This window comes from Zootoca vivipara, chromosome 2 (genome assembly GCF_965207765.1).
Source record: "Zootoca vivipara chromosome 2, rZooViv2.hap1.1, whole genome shotgun sequence".
Classification (NCBI taxonomy): Eukaryota; Metazoa; Chordata; class Lepidosauria; order Squamata; family Lacertidae; genus Zootoca; species Zootoca vivipara.
The window spans coordinates 28,005,565-28,026,003 of NC_142584.1; the positions used below are offsets into that span (position 1 = coordinate 28,005,565).

Sequence of the window (20,439 nt, forward strand, 5' to 3'; positions counted from 1 at the left end):
TGACATACAGAAATGTGGAGATTAAGAGAAAAGCACACAAAAATGCTGGCAATTTTTCATGAGGTTTTTTTTAAAAAAACAACAACACAGTAATTTGCAAAATGCAGCAGAAATGTGGAGAACTGAATTTAAGAAAGAGACGACCAAGATTAACAGATTGTCCCATTCTTTGTATATTCATATCAACTCTGTATATCTGTATTAATAAATCATACACAATAAATCCTACCTTTCAGCGTCTAAAGTGTTAGAAAAGAAACATTTAACTGCTGAAGGCTCCGTATCTGTGTAGAGCTCGATAACGCCTGCAGCTTTTGTCTAGAAAAAGAGAGAATAGGACAGAAATATCAAGTGTTCCTCAAGCTATCACCCATTTCTTCTATCAGCTACATGAAAGTTTTCTATAGGAAGCTGCCTTATACCGACTCGGTATAAGGCAGCAGACCATTGGGTCCATCTAGCTCAGTATTGTCTACACCAGGGGTCCCCAGACTTACCGTGCGGCGGGCCGGAGGGCAGGGGAGTGCGCGTGCAGCGGGCCGGAGGGCGGGAAAAAAATCGCCGAAAATCGCTTGTGCGCATGCGTATGGGCCTCCCCCGACCCGGAAGTGCACCAGAAATGACCTCTTCCGGGTCGGGAGAGGCCCATACGCATGCGCACAAAGGATTTTCGGCGATTTTTGGCCGATTTTTTAGATCGTCGCTGCGCCGCGCGCCGTGAGAGCGGGCGGCGGCAGCGGGCGGCGGGGGTCATCGCGGGCCGGATTGGAAGGCCGATTGGGCCGCATCCGGCCCGGGGGCCGTAGTTTGGGGACCCCTGGTCTACACTGATTGGCAACAGCTGTCGAGGGTGATTACAAGCAGGTTTCTCTCCCAGGCCTATGTGGAAACATCAGGGATCAAACCAAAGACCTTCAGCATGCAAAGCAAATACCACTGTGCAATGGTTCTTCCTATGTAGATCCTAAAGATCTCATTTCAACAGCAGCCACCTAATTAGCTGGCTAGTATAGAAACGTGTCAGGAAACAGTCTGTGTGAAATCAACCTATAGCTTTCATTGAAATTAAGAACCTTTCAGTTTCATTGAAATTAAGAACCTATCTTTGTGCTTTGCCTCTAGGGGCATATTCATATAAATATACTAATAGAGCCTATTTAAATATTTACTGTATCTGAATGTAACATTAAAAGGCCAGAAGGAAATGTCATAATATTCTAATATTTACCAGTAAAGCTCAAAACCAACCAAGTGCCCTCAGAAAATGGCCAAATGTCATAATTGTTCCTGTCATTTATGGGAACATTGGTCAAGGCTTCCTGCTTCCAATAATACTGATAATTTCCTAGTAAGCTTGAGCTTAAGAGAGTGTCCTTGATAAACTATGATTTTCATCAGTTAAAAGGTTATGTGTACCCATGGCTTGAAGTAAATAATAAAACAAGTCTCATGACTGAATTACTTATGTTGCACAGTATGTAATGCAACCTGAGTTGTCCTCACCTCGGTTCTCTTCCAGGAAATTTGGGGCATTTTCAGATTCAAAATGGTGCTAAGAAAAAAGCTTATAACCGACATTGCAATCGATACTTTTATCGATGGGTCCCGTGTCATCAAGTGATCGTTGTTTGGGGTGGCCCTGCAGGGCAACAGAGAGGTTTTTGAAATAATAGCTCCCTTGCAATAGACAAAGCAATTACATATTTCCTCTAATCACAGAAATTTGACTCTTTATGGGGTTTTCTTCTTTGGAATATACACATATAGAAAAATATACAGGCGGGGGGGGGGGGAGTATTCTAATTCAAAGCATCTGTGAATTTTGCAGGAGGGATATGTAGCCAGGTTCTAGGCCAGGCATCCCCAAACTTCGGCCCTCCAGATGTTTTGGACTACAGTTCCCATAATCCCTGACCACTGGTCCTCTTAGCTAGGGATCATGGGAGTTGTAGGCCAAAACATCTGGAGGGCCGCAGTTTGGGGATGCCTGTTCTAGGCTCTACTGACAAATTAAAAACAGAAAATCACCAGATTTTACCCACCAAAAAGTTATTAAAGAACTCAAATGTGAAATTGCTGTTCTTCTAACAATATTTAATTGGTTCCAAAGACCTGTCTCCATGAATATTAAGTAAAGGTTTATATCAAATGCACTAAAATGTGATTTAGAATATAGGGAGAGAACAGACAGGAGGAGACAAAACATACTTCCCACTTGCAAGGAAGCCAGGAATTATTGAGGGTAAATACAATTGTAAACGTTTTTAAGGCAGTATAGATTAATTTGAACCACATAGCAAAAGCTGCCTTTGCACAGAACCCATTGGTTGGTGTCCTTTGTGTGATCAGGTTTCAACTCATCAGAGGGCAGAACTGCTTTGCAGGCTTTTTGAAAGAAAGAAAGAAAGAAAGAAAGAAAGAAAGAAAGAAAGAAAGAAAGAAAATCCTTTTCAATTAGTAAGATGGCAAGCAAATTGACAGAGGGATATGGAAACATAGTGAATAAAAATAATAATTTAAGTGGCAGGCACTCATCAGAAACATTGCCGTGTCGATTGGAGTGATGGCTAAACTAGCATTTTGTTCACTGGTTGCATGTTTATCGTTCTAATTACAAAGGTGGGTTAATAACACCATCCACTGACTGTCTAACAACCTGGGTCACTTCTGCCCTTCCTCCAAAAAAGAGAGTTTGTTTATCTCCTCTCCTGTGTTCCAGGAGTTCTCCTGAACCCCCCAGCCAACTGGAAGGGGGTGCAGAAATGGGGGGAAACCTTGTTGTGCCAGTGGAAGTCCTTGTGTGGGCTTCCATTGGTAAAGTTTGTTAGTTGAATCCTGTCCTATGCTTGGGAGTGTGTGGGGTGTGTGCCTGGTAAAGTCTCAAAAGCCACAGGAGCTACTAAAGTTTCCAGTTATCAGGGTGAGGCTTTGGTGTCCTGCACAGCTCCTTGCCATTGTCCTTGATTAGACTATGCAGAATTATTGCACAACAGTAACACATTACAGAATTAAGTGAAAAAAGGCGTTATCATTTAAATGCACGTAACTGATGCAGATTTGAATCCAGATTTTCTTGGCTCGGAATGAGTCACCTTATTGTAGTTTTGCAGAACATGGGCTGGTGTTTGATAGTATAAGGAAAAATGAGAGCAGCAGCATGAACCCACCGGAAATATTTTGCTCCTGATAGCTCATTGAAGAAATAGTGGGAATCGTCGAGAGGGAAGAATTCATCTCCTGCTGCTATGATTAGATACTTGGGCTTGTTTAAGTATCGTTCGTTATATGCTAGGGATGGAAAAATTAGCTGTTACAGAAATGACCAACATATGGTTCTCAGGTTGCTACTACCTTGTTTTATCATAAATCATCATAAAAAGGATAGCAAGACTGCACAGAAGCAATAGAGAATAAGCAGAATGGAGTAAGAACCACAAATCCCTAAAGAGCGGCACACACTCAGGGGGCAGGATGTAAGGACGTGGGAGAATTCTGTCCAGTGGACACAGGTGCTGAAATTGCAGCAGTTCTCATATTCGTTTGATTTCCAGAATCAGTCAAGCAAAAGCTGAAGTCTGCAGGTTATATATAATTAATGACATGCCACAACAGAAACTTATTTAACAAAATTTGTATACCACTTGGCTGTTGTAGCTTAACAAAGTCGGTAACTGGCTTAAAGAGGAAGAAACATGGAGAGGCAGAGGAAGGGGGAGTGAAGAAATGAGAGAGGAAGAAGAAAAGGAGTTGGAAGTTTGGAGTGGGGGAAGACAGAAGGGAGTGAACACTTACTCAAGGCAGGCTGCTGAAGGACAGCATGCAAAAGTGTCTAATCAGTGACCAGCTTGATTGCTTACTTGCTCCACCCACACTGCCCCACCCCAGACAAAATAATGGATCTACACCAAAGTGGAAAAGACTTCATTTGATCAAGCCATTCCCTATTCCTCTGCATAACACCATGCTCTTCCATGCTTGTTTCGTGCATAATAGCGCCACCAAAATTGCCCGTTCCCTCCGTTTCTACAACTATCCTTTCTTCTGCTACCATATCATTTATCAGAGAAATCTGAGAACATACAGTAAGAAGTGCTCACCAAGTGGATCAACATGCGAAGTTAATATCTTGAACCGTGGAGTGTCCAACCTCCGAGTAATTTTCAGTTCATGTATGTGCCGCCATGCAAATGTCCAGCCACAGTACGCTCGGTATTGATGATGCCAGCTCTAAAGCAAAGCAGCCAGAAGTGAGTCCTCTGTGCACATTAAGACTTTCCATACAGCAAGTGCCAAAGCTTAAGTACTTGAAATCCTATAGAATGGAGAGTTACTACACACACATAGCGCATTGCCCTTTGTACAGTCTCGTTGTTCTCTACTCTTCTTTACTTTACTGTGAAGAAACTGGATTCTCACCTTAATGATATTCAAAAGATCAAATACAATTGGAGCAAAGGACACAACTCTTTCATCCACGGCTGCCGCAAGCCAGCTAGTCCAGCCACGCTGCCAAAAAGAGACAAAAGAATGAGGTTGGGAAGGTGCACTGGGAACAAAAAAAAAACAAAAAAAAACCACAGATAATGTGTTACATACACGGAAAGCAAAGCAGCACAGACCTTCATACCTACCTTGGAACCACCTGTCAACATGAACTTGGCAATGTTCATCTTTCCAGCAGATTCTTTCTGTAAGAATGCTGTTATGGTGTCCATGGCTCGCACAGTGGCCTGAACAGAAGACAAAAGGATTACAGCCTCTGGAATTCAAAAGACATACTTGCAAAGAGCCTGAGGATACTCTATTGTTAGAATGGCATAATCTTAGTGCCATCACAATAAGGTTTGTCTTCAGAGCTTTAACAGGGACACCCTATACTGTATTCTGCAAGGGCAATGCTGATGGTACACACAGTGTGCTGGTTTAAGAATCAGCACTCATCAGCTCACTGATATTTTTTACAAATCCTCCTCCTAGAAACAAAATGAATTAATTTCACCCTCTGATATATTCTGTGTTTAGTTCTTTGCAACACTGTGCTCATTCGTCAGGTCTCAAGCAGAATATGCACATAATCCTTCAATGAAGAGGGAATTGTGTAGAATTTGTGATCATCATACATACTTTCCAGCAAAGCCAGGGAAATGTGCATATATCAAGTGAATTTTGTATATCACTGGCAATTATACATAATCCCTAATAGGCTTTGCAGAATGTTCATATCTTCAACTAAATTTTGAATATTATCTGGACATTATGCATAATCCCAAACAGACCTTTGAAAATGTATGTATGGTATCTTGACTTCATTTTGCACATTTTCTGGGCATATGTAGATTCTCTAGTCTGTATGCATAGTCTCCATGAAACATGCCCTTTTTCCTATTTCCTCTTCAGAACTGTACAACCTGCACTTCCCAGGCTGCTTCTGGACCACTGCCTAATCTTACATGGTCGACAGTATATCTTCCCATGGCTAAGTCAAGCAGTAGGAAAAAATGGGGGGGGCCTTAGAATAAAGATCAACTTTATTCTGAAGTCCAGCACCTTTTTTCACCACTCTCAACTGTTTCCCACTCAGCTGAGCAGCACGAGGGGGACTCTCCCCCGCTCCTAACCTCCCTCCCAACCCCCACCCACGATTCCTCTAAAGAATGATCCCATGCTGCTATTAAGCTTTTTCTTAAAGCTTAAGAAACCTTTAAAATAACTCTTCTAGCATTACTACATTGCTGGGAACAAGCAGCAACATGTTCCTGAATGTTGGCAGTGTCTGTCCACCAATCCAGAAAGAAGGAAGGAGCCAGAGTTACCTTGACCATTGGGAACTGAATCAGCACATCTGGCTGTGCCATCTTGTCAATTATGAACTTCCGCCATGAACAAAAAACGGCATAATCTTCAATGCCATTCTTGCATTTTTGCATAGAGATTTTCTAGAAACAAAACAGATCAAAGTTTTTGGTTGAAGTATCCCATCTTGTCCCCTAGAACAACATGATAGGTCTGCCCTAGTTCTCATACCATGTGGAATGAGAACTGCCACGATCTATTACTCTAGCACAGCAATGCGTTCATTCAGTTCTGTTACAGGTTGAGCGATTCTGCTTGACAGAATGAGGATCAATATATCAAAAGTGAAATACAAATGTTTTCTTTGGAAAACAATACCAATGAGGGATGGGGGAGAAATTCAAATTGGCTCACATTTTAGCGTCAACGTCCCTCATTTGTGTTGTCTGAAGCAATATGCAAAATGAAACACGAAATGAATCTGTCCACGCAGATTTCACACTTCTGAATTTCACGATGCAATATGCCAACAAAATAATGCACACACAAAAGCGCACGTGCTATTCTATTTGTTTATTTTTGCATATCCTTCAATGCATGTAGCAAGGCAATTTACAAACATTTAGCTGCTTTAAAAACCCATACAAATAAGAACAGCCTGGAGATAAATTTGAGAACAATTGAACATAAACCATTTATGGTAGAGACTATTTCATCCAGCTGGAAAAGTGTATCTAAACAAAAAAAATGTTTTCCATTGTTTGTGGAAGGTTCAAAGAGTGTGTGTGTGTGCTGTATCCCAGCAGGAATTCTGTTCCACAGAACAGGGACAGCTCACTATCTGCACTTTTTACAAACTATTGGAGACATTTTTGTTCCAACAGCTTTTCCCCGTTGGATGAATGGGTCTTTTGCTATGGGTGTCTATTTTGGACTGTTGTGTGCATATGTTTAAAATATAGGTAAAGGTAAAGGGACCCCTGACCATTAGGTGCAGTCGCGGACGACTCTGGGGTTACAGCACTCATCTCGCTTTACTGGCCGAGGGAGCTGACATACAGCTTCTGGGTCATGTGGCCAGCATGACTAAGCTGCTTCTGGTAAACCAGGGCAGCACACAGAAACACCGTTTACCTTCCTGCCGGAGCGGTATCTATTTATCTACTTGCACTTGACGTGCTTTTGAACTGGTAGGTTGGCAGGAGCTGGGACTGAGCAATGGGAGCTCACCCCGTCACGGGGATTCGAACCGCCGACCTTCTGATTGGCAAGCCCTAGGCTCTGTGGTTTAGACCACAGCGCAACCCGTGTCCCGCGTAAAATATATCTCCTGCTTATTGTGTTGTTTTTGTTTTTTTACCTGGTTTATTGTAAATTGCCTAGAGATATGTGTGTGGAAGGAGACTAATAATAAGTAAATGATGTATTAGGAAAAAATAACATCTAAAATGCATAATATTAGGGGAAAGTGCTTGCAAAAATGTGTACATTAGGGGAAACTACACACACACAATGTGCTTATTCGGAGAAAATTGCACTAAAATACTGATGAAACGTCACAAGCAGCTAAAAAAAATTCCATAGACGGGTGCGTAATTGTGGAGAACTGAACTTTAGATTTGATTGGGGGTGTGTGTGTGTGGATGAGAAACAGAGAAATCAAAACTGTCAGATGTGAACATCCCTACACCCAATCAATTCATTCTGTGGACACACATAAGAGTATGAAAGAGAGTGTGGGAAGAGCACTTACATGGTAGGTAACTGGCTGGTTTGGGATCTGCCTCAAAATAGCTGTGCAACTTCAGAGACAAAGCGAAGTATTAGTCATTAGTATCTGTTCGGCAATGGCTGTGAAAGTGCTTCATGCTTCTTTGAAAATAACATCAACCCAAGCAAATACGCTTTGTGATTGACAGACAATGATGCCAAAGCAACCAGAGCCTACAGCTCTGGATGGCTTTGGGGCCAGTCATAAAATTTGCTAAAATCCACACACACACACACACACACACACACACACACACACACACACTATTACAGCAGTTCAGAGAACAGCAAACCGATATTAATTTCCTCTCCTTTTGCTGCCATTTTAATTAACAGTAGGTCATGGTCATTATAGTTTCTTAAATGATTTGAATGCCTGATCTGAGTATGTGTGACAAAGAATTAAAGAAACATCTTGGTCATAATTTGTACATATGTACTGGGGAGCTGAGAGGCAGATAACCCAAGAAAAAAGCATAAAGAAACTTTCTTGAATACAGTGGATTGATTTAGATTACCATTAAACATCTGCTTCACAGTTCTCTATTCTAGTAGGGATACTAATTCCTTTAACAGTGTTAACAAAGCAGAGTTGGTGTCATAATCATTTCTCAGGGATTCTTCCTGATACTTACAACCCAGCAGATTTTGCTGTCATAATGGCTTCTTCAACGCTTAAGTCCATGGGTTGAGGGACATCATCATTTCTTCCATTCCCAATCATCAGCAAACAGGCGCTCGTCATTTTGGGGTTTGTGGGGACAACAATGATCAGTTCATGCCACCAAACTGTTGCATCCACTTCAGAATCTGAATGGATACACAGAAACATAACTGATATTTGTCTAATAGTAGAGAAATCACACACACACACACACACACACACACACACACACACACACACAGTCAGGACAGATGAAATGAAAGGAAGGTAACCAGCCCCCCCCCCCAAATCAATTAGGGCAGGGATGCTGTTAGACTCCAAATCCCATCTACCGCATCAATCATAGCTCAAAAAATGGAGCATGGAAGGAAGAGAAATGGAAAGGGATGTTGAGCCACTCCTGCAGATAACAGTAAGAACAGTGTACTGATTCACATGTGAATCTGCACCAAAAGAACAATCACTAAGTAAAAAAAAAGAGTCATCATAAAAGCAGTCAGGAAAATTTAGAATGACTGGAGGTTGGGGCATGTATCTTGTTCCTCATGCTCAAGCAGGATGCAGCAATATCTGAAAAGTTACATTTCACGTTGGATTGGGCTCTGAAGTGAACAATTCATTGTGGGCAGATTTTGGAAGTGTCTGGGATATGGAGAAATTTGGTAGGAGAATACTGCTGACCCAAGAAAGTCGCATGACCCAGGACAGACCTCTGCATTAATTTAAGGTTAGCTCCCAGTTGCCCTGCAGTTGATCTGTTGATGGTAGACCATTCCTTCTTCATTACATTCTCAGACAGGACAACTTCACCCTTTTATCAGACCTTCACCTTACAAAGTTTTCTAATTCAAACCTTAATAATTTGTGCTAATTAATGACTTTAAAGGGTCCTGCTTGGACCCATGTCTTGATCTCTGCCTCAGAAGTATGTTTTCCCCAGAGGCTGAGGAAGTGGCCATGCTCCCTTTTCTAGCCAGCCACAGGGAGACTAGGCCTGTAGCTGCTGCTCCTCATGTTTCCTTACTTCCCACAGAGCAATCACACCCATCTAGCAGCCTCCTCATCACATTAGGCTTCCTCCCCGCTCTTTCCCATCCTCCTCAAATGAAAAGGGCAAGCAAAGAACTGCCATCCTCTGCTCTCACCATCCAGCCACTTCAGAGAGGTCATGTTGAGGGTATAGATGGTGACATCTGGCCTGTCCTCCTTGTTCTTGAGGGTGTAACTGTAGTGAGGGTCATGCTGCTTGACGTAGTCATCCAGGGCCTTCTGCTTCACCATCCATCCTGAGGGCAGGCAGGTGGTCAATAGGAGAAGGGAGACAGCAGCATACATAGCCCAGTCAGTATCTTTCTCTTGAAATAGACACTTGACTGTCGCCCGCTGGCAGTTGTCCCAGTTGCTTCACATCACACTAACCAACAAGTAGGTTGGCAGTGCACACCAGAGCTTTTCTACGGAGCAGTTCCCTCCATAAATGTTACAATAGGCTTTCCCTGTAGTTATAAAGGCCACTGAGCATGGAAGGCCCCAAATCACATGCTCAGGGCGGCTCTTATGCAGATGGAAATGTGCCAGTTGTTGTTCAGTGACATCCAGTCACAAGGCATCCTCCCAGCCACATCGTCAAATTGAAGCCACTGGGTGCTCTGCTACACCTAAAGGATGGGCTCATGCCTGGATTGAAGTGGAACAAGAAAACGGTGGCACATGCTGGCAAGCAGCAACCTGCCTCTTCTCTTTTTCATTCCCGACACTGCCTGAAGTAATGCAGAAGCAAATGCCTTTTTGTAATTGGCTTCCTTGCAGGCTTACTCTCAGGTAGAAGGTAAACGGCGTTTCCGTGCACTGCTCTGGTTCGTCAGAAGCAGCTTTGTCCTGCTGGCCACATGACCCGGAAGCTGTCTGCGGACAAACGCTGGCTCCCTCGGCCTATAGAGCAAGATGAGCACCGCAACCCCAGTCGGACACAACTGGACCTGATGGTCAGGGGGCCCTTTACCTTTTTAAGAGAGGTACATTGTTTTGCCATGGGTACAGTGTGCATAATCTCAATGCAAGGCATTATAAACTGTCAAAATCTGCTGTTTACATATGTGTATGGGTTGAAGCAATGATTCTTCAACATCAACTTCGTTGGACTGGTCATGTTATGCGGATGCCTGATGATCGTCTTCCAAAGCAACTACTCTATTCCGAACTTTAAAATAGAAAGCGTAATGCTGGTGGCCAACAAAAGAGGTTTACAGACTGTCTCAAGGCAAATCTTTAAAAATGTAGTATAAACACTGACAACTGGGAAATACTGGCCTGCGAGCGCTCCAGTTGGAGAACAGCCTTTACCAAAGGTGTCATGGGCTTTGAAGGCACTCAATCTCAGGATGCAAGGGAGAAACGTGCTAAGAGGAAGGCACGCTTGGCAAATCCACACCATGATCAAGTCCCGCCCAGAAACCAATGTCCCCACTGTGGAAGGACGTGTGGATCCAGAATTGGCCTCCACAGTCACTTACAGACTCATTGTTAAAACTGTGTTTATGGAAGACAATCTTACTCGGCTATGAGTGATCACCAAAGAGAGAAGATTTTTTTTGGGGGGGGGGGCATATTTGGTAAATTTTACTGCCTGTCTGAGCCCAGATTTTGCTGCCTGTCCTTGAGCCCAAATTATTTAGGGGCAAAATAATAATAATAATCCTTCCAGTAGCCCCTTAGAGACCAACAGGTGCTACTGGAAGGAATTTTTTATTTTGTTTCGACTACGGCAGACCAACACGGCTACCTACCTGTATTTAGGGACAGTGAGTTGTATTCCAGTCCTGGTGTTCACTCTCGCTAGAGCTCATTCAAATGTGAATTTAGAAACAAAAATCCTCAAGCAACTTGTTCACAAGGATTCAAACTGTTTGTTCTAGGACTTAGAAAGTGTTTATTTTATTTTCATTATTTAAATGTTTCCTTTCGTAAGTATCCCTCAAGGCAAAATATTTCAGAAGTGATCTGGATGTTGTCCTTGACAGTACTGAAAATATGGTTCCACTGGGCTGAAGAAGAGACACGTCAACATAAAAATACAAAAATGCATGTACCATAACATAAGCACACCTTGTTAAATGTTGCGATAAAAGAATTAAAGTTCCAGTGTTTTTTGTATTTAATCTAACATGATGACTGAAACAGGGTAGGTTCATTTAGTAGCTTATCAGGCATAACATGCCTTCGTTTCCTGCTTCCTGGAACTTTTCCTAATTTTCTCTTCTTGATCAGGATTCCATTGTTCTGTTGTTTGGCAGAATATTTGTTCCTACCCTAAGCAAAAAATGCTGTTGCCACCCTTTGTTTCTTGGAAGTGTGCCCCAACAGACATTTCCTTTGAGCTATCAAAGACAAGACTTTCAAGCAATGCCCAAAAGTGAACATGAAATCAAATGCCAACAGTGCCCTTCAGCTCTCTATATTGGACAAACAGGCCAAACCCTACGCCAAAGGATAAATGGACACAAATCTGACATGGAATGAACAAAGACATAGGATTCTTATCTCATTATACATGAGCAAGCTTTCCTTAGCACCTCAGCCCTTGCTCCCCCCCGCAAGACCAATTGCAGTCATTAACAGTCGTTAACAGTCATCAACAGGTTTACCACTCCTATCAGCCCATCACCCATTACCATCACTCCCACCCCCCACCCTCTGAATATACATAAGGGACTGGTGGATTCTGTTTCAGAGTATCTGATGAAGTGTGCATGCACACGAAAGCTCATACCAAAATAAAAACTTAGTTGGTGCTACTGAAGGAATTTTTTTATTTTGTTTCAACTCAGACCAACACGGCTACCTACCTGTAACTATGAAATGCTTAGGTGAGACTCCCATGTTCGTTGTGTTTTCTAATGTGCAGTCGCCACAATACTTGCTGTTTAAATTGTTTTTTTCATCCAAGAGAAGAAATCATTTCGGTTATCCAACAGTATAAGTAGCCATCTTTTTCTTCTTTTTCTTGAGGTGTATTTTGGGAAAATCAGAATGATTAGCACAATGAAACTGCCTTTGCCCATAGCTGCCAAGTCTCCCGCTGAAAAATGCGGGATCAGCAGCAGCGCAGCACCAGAAGTCGCTTCTATGCATGTCTGGACATGCGTAGAAGCAAATTCCAGTGCCGGCGCCACCTGATTTTCGGTGCCCAGGCATGGGCGGAGTGGCACCGGAAGTTGCTTCAACGCATGTCCGGACATGCGTAGAAGCGACTTCCAGTACCGCGCTGCCCATGTCTGGGCACCGGAAATCAGGCGGCACCAGGGCCCAAAATGGAGCCTCCCTCAGCTCCCTGGCAGGTAGGAAATCCGGGGGATTTATGGGATTTTTTCCAATCCAGGCTGCCAGCGGGAAACGGTTTAAAATACGGGGGTTTCCCGTGAAAAACGGGAGACTTGGCAGCTATGCCTTTGCCATTCTCTGGAAGTACCATTATAATGGATAGCAATTTGGGGAGGATTCCAGCAGCATGAGCTGAAGCCACAGCACCCCTGCTGAGCGTTGCACCAGCTTTCCATAGCATTGCTCTCCCTTGACAGCCTGCATTTGGAAATGTTGCTGGGATTGTGGGAACTTCTGAGATAAATACTTACGTGTTGTTGAACATGGATGAAAATAGTGTGGGAGGTTCAGTGGCCTTCCGATCTTCAGCAGTCAACTCTAATCCCTGAAGTTGACCCAGTGCAGCATCTGCTCACCCTGCAGGCTCTGACTCAGTATCCAGGTCACAGATAGATTCATGGGTCATGTCAGGGGACCACCACCAGGGGTCAGCAGGGAGCAGTAAAAATGAGCTTTCAGTCTCTGCTTTGAATTCTGTGTAGCACAAATACACTGGGAAGCTCACTTGCATAAATGCCATTGCAATGATTAAGAGCAACAAAAGAGGGCAGTGGTGCTCCTATTTCATTTTAATGGACTTCTGCAAGATGATTTCTACCTTTAGTCCCCACAACTGCATGTATGAAGAAAGTCCATAAATGCAATTTATTTAGCCTAAACAAAACTAATAGGTTCAACTGAATGACAGTTCCTGAATTACAACACAGATAGGCATTGTTCCTTTCATTATGATAGGCTAATAGACAAACCTACTACACACCCTAAGAATTCAATTTCTTTGCTGTACCATGCTATGAATTGCACTGAAGGGATGCAGTATTGATCTGGTCCTCCCTAACAAGAGGGCACATGTTGCGGTGCAGCCTGGCAACCAGACCATGTGTTGTGGGTGGGAATGTTTGAATGGCCACAACACCCTATTGGACGTCGCTTGATCCCGGGTGCAATTGGGCCAGTGGGCCATCAGTCAAATCGATCGAGGGACCTCTATTTAAGCCCATGCACATGTCCCTGAGCTTCCTCTTTGGGGCTCAGTGCATCGGAACACCCGCCCACCTCTCCCTGGCCCACCCCTCACCCAGGAAAGGAAAGCGCACACCAAGCCAGTGAGCGAGCAAGCTGCAAAGCAAGGCTTTTTAAAAACATCACTCTACAGCTTGCTCGCGGCTTGCCGGCAGCGCCGCTCTAGCGTTGGGATCCTCTGCGAGCGGAGGATCCCAGCGGGTGGCAGCATCCCCATACAGCACTGAGGTTTGCCGGTGGCTCTGCTGCGTAGCACGCATGTGCAGAGCCACTGCATAGGGCACACACATCATGTGCTTCCTGTGCATGCGTTGTGTGCATATGGCACATGCATTGTGCGTGGAGATGCCATGCATGCATGCTGTGTGGGCAACGCCCCGCCCCCAGGTCCATGCCCACGGTGCCGCCCTGGGCGCCGGAAAGCCTTTGTCCGCCCCTGCACCCAGCTTTCAGCTTTCCACTAAGTCTTTACTCACACGTGGCTTGAAGAATTGTTCGGCTCCTGGTCTCAAACAGACACTTAGGAAACACTGAGTCGCTTCCAGTCCCTGGGTTCTTTTCCACGCTCTGTTTCTGCCCACTCAGGACTGGGCCCATAACCTGTTGGAGGCGGTTTTTCTTCTGGTGGAAGACGACAGAATCACGAGACCAGTGTAAAAGACTCAAACAAAGGTTTTATTACAGCTATACAAAAACAACAAACACAAAGCATGTGGGTGTTCTCTCTCTGCAGGCAAAATTCAAGCTGCGACTTCTATTCTTTTCTACACATCACCAGCTGTGTCTAATCAGTCTAGAAAACCACACCCAGAACTTACAGAAAAGGTTCTTAAAGTTACAATCCTCTTTTCTGTTTCTTTGCAGAATGACTCCTAACACCACAAATGTTTAATGGTATAGTACTGAAATTTTACTAGTAAAATATTACTACAGTAACAGAAAAATGATGCTTTGGTTTGTTTTAGAAAGTGCAAATTAGGTAGATTTGCCCATAAATGTGAACTGACTCAATATTTGGCTAGCTGTTATCTCTTCATTTTAGATTCCCTTCTGAAGAATGGGGATACTGTAATAATAAAGTTGAAGTGAAGCCACCCGCTGGGGATTTCACTGCCTGATCTTTTCTTGCTGTTTTCTGTTTGATAACAAATAAAGGTTGTTTCTGGCATTCTGAAGTTGCATGCCTATTACAAGCAATGCCCTTCCTTCAATATGATATGGTTGAGCCTAGGAAAGCTACAGGTTCCCAAGATGGTGAAAAGCATGTTGAGTCCCAATGTGCTTTGAGGATACGGTCAAAAACAGAACACTTTGAATTTCTCACACATGGCCATTTGCTAACCAGAACAGGATCAAGCATACCAAAAGTTTGCCATCCCCTGATACAACCACTACTTGCTCCACTATCCTCCTCTAGCTGTTAGTGAAACGTTGAGCTACAGTTTAAAGGCACAGAAATGTTTATATATAGTCCAATCCTTCTGATGGGGTCTGAATACATGAATGGAGCAGGCCTCCTGAGACATCATTTACACAAGTTATTTGGGAAAGGGTTGTCTGAAATGCCTTACTGTAGCATAGAATGGACACTGATACCTTGTTTGTGACACTGAAATTGTATACACACGACCTACACTAAACACCCTTTCTTCCTTCTGCATTGAATTGTGCAAGGATTTACTTGGCAGCTGCAACTCACAAAATTTAATGTAGGGGTGAGAATTGCAGATAAAGTTAAGGCACCTATGAAATTATTCTGATTGGATTGTTCAGGAGGATTCATTTATTTTAAACTTTTCAGTAGTGAATTGATTGATTAGCTGCTTTAAATTGCTTGAAAAAGTATGTATTACAAATTAGCTTAGCCAAACAACATATTTAGGGTTGCTGGAGAAAAAGAAGTACACCCCGAAGTTTGCTGAGAAGGGCCAAGATGCTGTCCAAAGCTGCATAGCCAAGCATATAGGCTAAAAGGTACTTGTCTTGCCTGTGGAAAAGTAATGAGCTGTCATTAGGAGCTGACATCTCATACTTACAAAGAAGTGTAAGATCAGTAAAAAGAAGTGACAGCTTCAGAGAAGGAAATAACATCGTCAGATATATATATATATGAGAGCAAGGAACAGTTTTGCTTATGCCTAAAGTATACCTAGGCATGGAACATGAACTATGTGAAAATGATATAATTTGCAGTTTTGGTTAGAATATTGGGTAACTATTTTAGATTATCAGAACTGGAAGTAGCCTACTGCGGTTTTTAGAATGGCAAGAAAGAGGGTTGTCCCTCAGCAAAATCAGGATATGCATAATCTGAGATGACATTCAAGAGGTCAACTTTTCTCAGTCACTGTGTTACCTTTGTCCACTTTCCATATATAGCTGAGAAAAGACAAGACTTTCTGGCGCTTGGTTTCTACACTGTATATATTTTTGAGAGCAGAGGGTGGGCCTACCTTATTGTCATTGATAAGGATCTAATAATTGACTGTCACTGATGCAGGGCGTGCTCCCATTACCGCCTTAGAGCACACACAATGAAGTTTTTGTTTTTGTTTTGTTTCGCAGCTCTTTTCCACCCTAGCAGTTTACATCAGAACAGGTACATTAGGGTCAGGTTGGTTTCTGTTTTTGTAGGCACCAGGGAGCGTTCACAGGGTGGAGATACTTTTATCCTATGCAAAGGTGTTCACACTTTGGTGAGAGATGAAGTTGGAGTGGCTTAAAGACTCCATTCGATGTGAAGCTGGTTTGAAAGGCAATGCATTGAGCAGTAGTATTTGATAAAAGTAGGTATGCATTGTGGATAAAATTATGTGCTTAAAAGCACTAGAAACTGGGAAAGTGAATGCAGAATGAGTGGGAGCCATAGTTTCTGGGTTCCAGAGACTAGGAAACAGCAGTGGCCTTTTATCCATGTCACAGCCAACCACATGGAGACCCATATACAGTACATAATGCTCCCTAAATTTCCACAGAGTGACTCACCCCCACCTCATTCGTTGTATGCATATGGCATTGGGGCTCCCTCCATCTCCATTTTCAAACTGCTGCTCTCACCATCCAGCCACTTCTGTGGGATAACACTGAATTTACAGATGGTGATGCCATACCTGCCGCAATTGAACAGAATATTTCTCTTCCTTTGCTTGGAAGAGCATATGAAATACCTTCATATGAAATATGTGCACACACAAATATGCTGTGAGGTCTGAAACTTCCATCCAGGACCATTGTGTGATCTGCCAGAGTCTTATCCCCTCTCTAGGGTTGCCATATTTTGAAGAGCAAATAAAGAAGACACATTTAACTATGGATCTTTATGGCAACTCTTAGAATGAAAATGAGGATTTGTCCTGGAAAAATACCCTTTTCTCCTTTCTTCACTCTTTTTTATTCCACTCTTCACTTTGATTGCTTGTGTATAATCAAAGGGGAAGAAATGGAGGCAGTGAGAGATTTTACTTTCCTGGGTTCCATGATCGCTGCAGATGGTAACAGCAGTCACGAAATTAAAATACGCCTGCTTCTTGGGAAAAAAGCAATGACAAACCTAGACAGCATCTTAAAAAGCAGAGACATCACCTTGCCGACAAAGGTCCGTATAGTTAAAGCTATGGTTTTCCCAGTAGTGATGTATGGAAGTGAGAGCTGGACCATAAAGAAGGCTGATCGCCGAAGAATTGATGCTTTTGAATTATGGTGCTGGAGGAGACTCTTGAGAGTCCCATGGACTGCAAGAAGATCAAACCTATCCATTCTGAAGGAAATCAGCCCTGAGTGCTCACTGGAAGGACAGATCCTGAAGCTGAGGCTCTAATACTTTGGGCACCTCATGAGAAGAGAAGACTCCCTGGAAAAGACCCTGATGTTGGGAAAGATTGAAGGCACAAGGAAAAGGGGACAACAGAGGACGAGATGGTTGGACAGTGTTCTCGAAGCTACCAACATGAGTCTGACCAAACTGCGGGAGGCAGTGGAAGACAGGAGTGCCTGGCGTGCTCTGGCCCATGGGGTCACGAAGAGTCGGACACCACTAAACGACTAAACAACAACAACAACAATCTTCTTAATGGTATTATGAAATGATGTGATGCTTTTTAAAAATTTTTTTGCTGTTTATGTTTGTTACTTGTGTTGTTACAGAAATTTTGAAAAACAAGAACAATTAATTGTGCATAGAAAAAAAGCCTTGCCAGTGCACCCAAAGCTTTGCTTTAGTAAAGTTCCCTCCATGAATGTCACACTAAGCTTTCACGATATTTTGAAATTATCACTTGACAAACAGGGCTCTGAATCATGTACAGTATTCAAATTCATATGACTCTCCACAGGAATATTTAGGGCAGATATTCTTCCTTGTCTTGGAGCCAAAAAGTTTCCTTCCAAGATTAGGTTCCTCTTGCACAACAGAGTTGGAAAGTATGCCAAGGTTCAGATTAGTGTAGAAGTTTCTGTGTTGCATGACATCCCTCAGATTATACATGTAATGTAATACTGGAAGAGGAGGAAACTACAGTGAAATCTGCCTGGCATTGTTTATGCTTTACATATCCATATATTAGATGTGGCAAAACATCCCCACATTCCTCAATATTGCACAGTCAGCAACTTTGGCTGTTGTTGAACTGCAGGATTCATCCTGTCCAATCAGTTCTATTTTTATTAGGGATGGGAAAAATTTGGTTCAGTTCACATTTATGGGCAAATCTACCTAATTAGCACTTTCTAAAATAATATGTAAACCAAAACATCCTTTTTCTGTTAGTAATATTTTATTAATAAAATGTCAATTATAGAAAATAAAGATAAAAGAGGAAAAAGTACAACTAAAAATATAAAATATAAAAATATTATAAGAAGAAAAAGATATAGCATCATAGAATCATAGAGTTGGAAGAGACCACAAGGGCCATCCAGTCCAACCCCCTGCCAAGCAGGAAACACCATCAAAACATTCCTGACATATGGCTGTCAAGCCTCTGCTTAAAGACCTCCAAAGATGGAGACTCCACCACACTCCTTGGCAGCAAATTCCACTGCTGAACAGCTCTTGCTGTCAGGAAGTTCTTCCTAATGTTTAGGTGGAATCTTCTTTCTTGTAGTTTGAATCCATTGCTCCGTGTGTGCTTCTCTGGAGCAGCAGAAAACAACCTTTCTCCCTCCTCTATATAACATCCTTTTATATATTTGAACATGACTATCATATCACCCCTTAACCTTCTCTTCTCCAGGCTAAACACACCCAGCTCCCTAAGCCGTTCCTCATAAGGCATCGTTTCCAGGCTTTTGACCATTTTGGTTGCCCTCCTCTGGACACGTTCTAGCTTGTCAGTATCCTTCTTGAACTGTAGTGCCCAGAACTGGACACAGTACTCCAGGTGAGGTCTGACCAGAGCAGAATACAGTGGTACTATTACTTCCCTTGATCTAGACACTATACTCCTAATGATGCAGCCCAGAATTGCATTGGCTGTTTTAGCTGCTGCATCATACTGTTGACTCATGTCAAGTTTGTGGTCTACGGAGACTCCTAGATCCTTTTCACATGTACTGCTCTCAAGCCAGGTGTCACCCATCCTACATTTTAGTAGTTAAAATGTAATTATATCACACATAAAAGATAAAAAAGGCCAAACAAAATGTGATTATATCACACATAAAAGATTTAAAAAAAAGAGGCCATCCCTGCTAGCTCCTGTCCCTCATTTTGGAGGATTTGACATTTCTAAGGCCATGGTTACACAAAGTCCACCCTACTTCCTTATTAAATGAAAGACCTGTGCTTTCATATCCGTATATTGTTTCAAGACATGGCTCCATATGACAACCATAACACAACCAGTGTCATCCCCAGTGGGAACCAACATGCCCATGCTGGCCTAGGTTTTTTTTTTGCTGGACCTTATTTCCCGCTGCCCCCATCATCTGCTACTCTCTGGGTCGCCGGGCTGTGGTGGGATCCTTGACTTGAGCCCTGAGGTCCAGTCCCAACTGCACCACTTCCCACACATGAGGACAGCAGAGGCAGCAAAGAGTTTCAGGGATCTACTCCCACAGCAATTCTACTTCCAGCGAATGTATGAAACATAAGTTCTATCAGGCTATAGCCAATGCAACGTCAACAAGGCTGCTTTGAAGAATATGAAAAGACACTTAATGTAGCATTTGTGGGCCAATCTTTCAGGGCTGGTTCATCAATTCAAAGTAAAATCAGCATTTTATTCAAGAAAATAGCATAGAAGCAGAGAGCATGCAAGCTCGGTTGCCAAGATTGGCTCTTGGCCCCTCCTGCTTTTCGCTAACCCTCCTCCTCCGCCGGATGTCTCCCAAGCAGGCATAAGCTCTGGGAGGAAGGAGCCCCCCATTGTGCTTTCTGAGCTTTTTGTTCAGCTACATGCAAAGTCCTGCGTGACCTTGGAGTCAAAGTGGCAGGGGAGCTTAATATAGTGGGACCGGGCAGCTCCTGAAAAGCTGTTTCAGATTCTGTCCCCTCCTCCTCCTCTCCTTCAGGTCTGGGTCCTGAAGCGGTTCCCTCTGCCCCCTATCCTGCCCTTGAAGGGCTTGCTGACTCTGGTTCTTCTCTTGCACTCAAGCCTGTTCCTTCTTCCACACGACCCCCCCCTCAGGCTCCCCCCTCCTCTGACCAGTTTTCCAAGATGCACCACTCTTCCCCTGGCTCTGAGACTTCCTCCTCCGCTGCCTCCCCAAGGGGTTCCCTGGATGGAGTCTCCCAGTACTCCTCTTCAGCCAGCCAGTTCCTGACACAATTCAACTCTTTTACAGATTTATTATACACTAGCTGACCCGGC

General features: G+C 43.2%; 1 protein-coding gene across 1 annotated transcript; it reads right to left on the bottom strand.

Moving 5' to 3' along the window:
- Nucleotides 1-239: 239 nt before the first annotated feature.
- On the bottom strand, nt 240-9,562 carry LOC118076302 (autocrine proliferation repressor protein A-like). Its single transcript, XM_088661175.1, has 9 exons — nt 9,373-9,562; nt 8,199-8,373; nt 7,547-7,595; nt 5,814-5,936; nt 4,632-4,730; nt 4,417-4,506; nt 4,098-4,227; nt 3,168-3,288; nt 240-318 (listed from the first exon to the last, which is right to left on the bottom strand). Exons 1-9 carry the CDS (start codon nt 9,560-9,562, stop codon nt 240-242), a joined length of 1,056 nt encoding a protein of 351 aa, XP_088517301.1.
- Between the last annotated feature and the right edge of the window lie 10,877 nt (nt 9,563-20,439).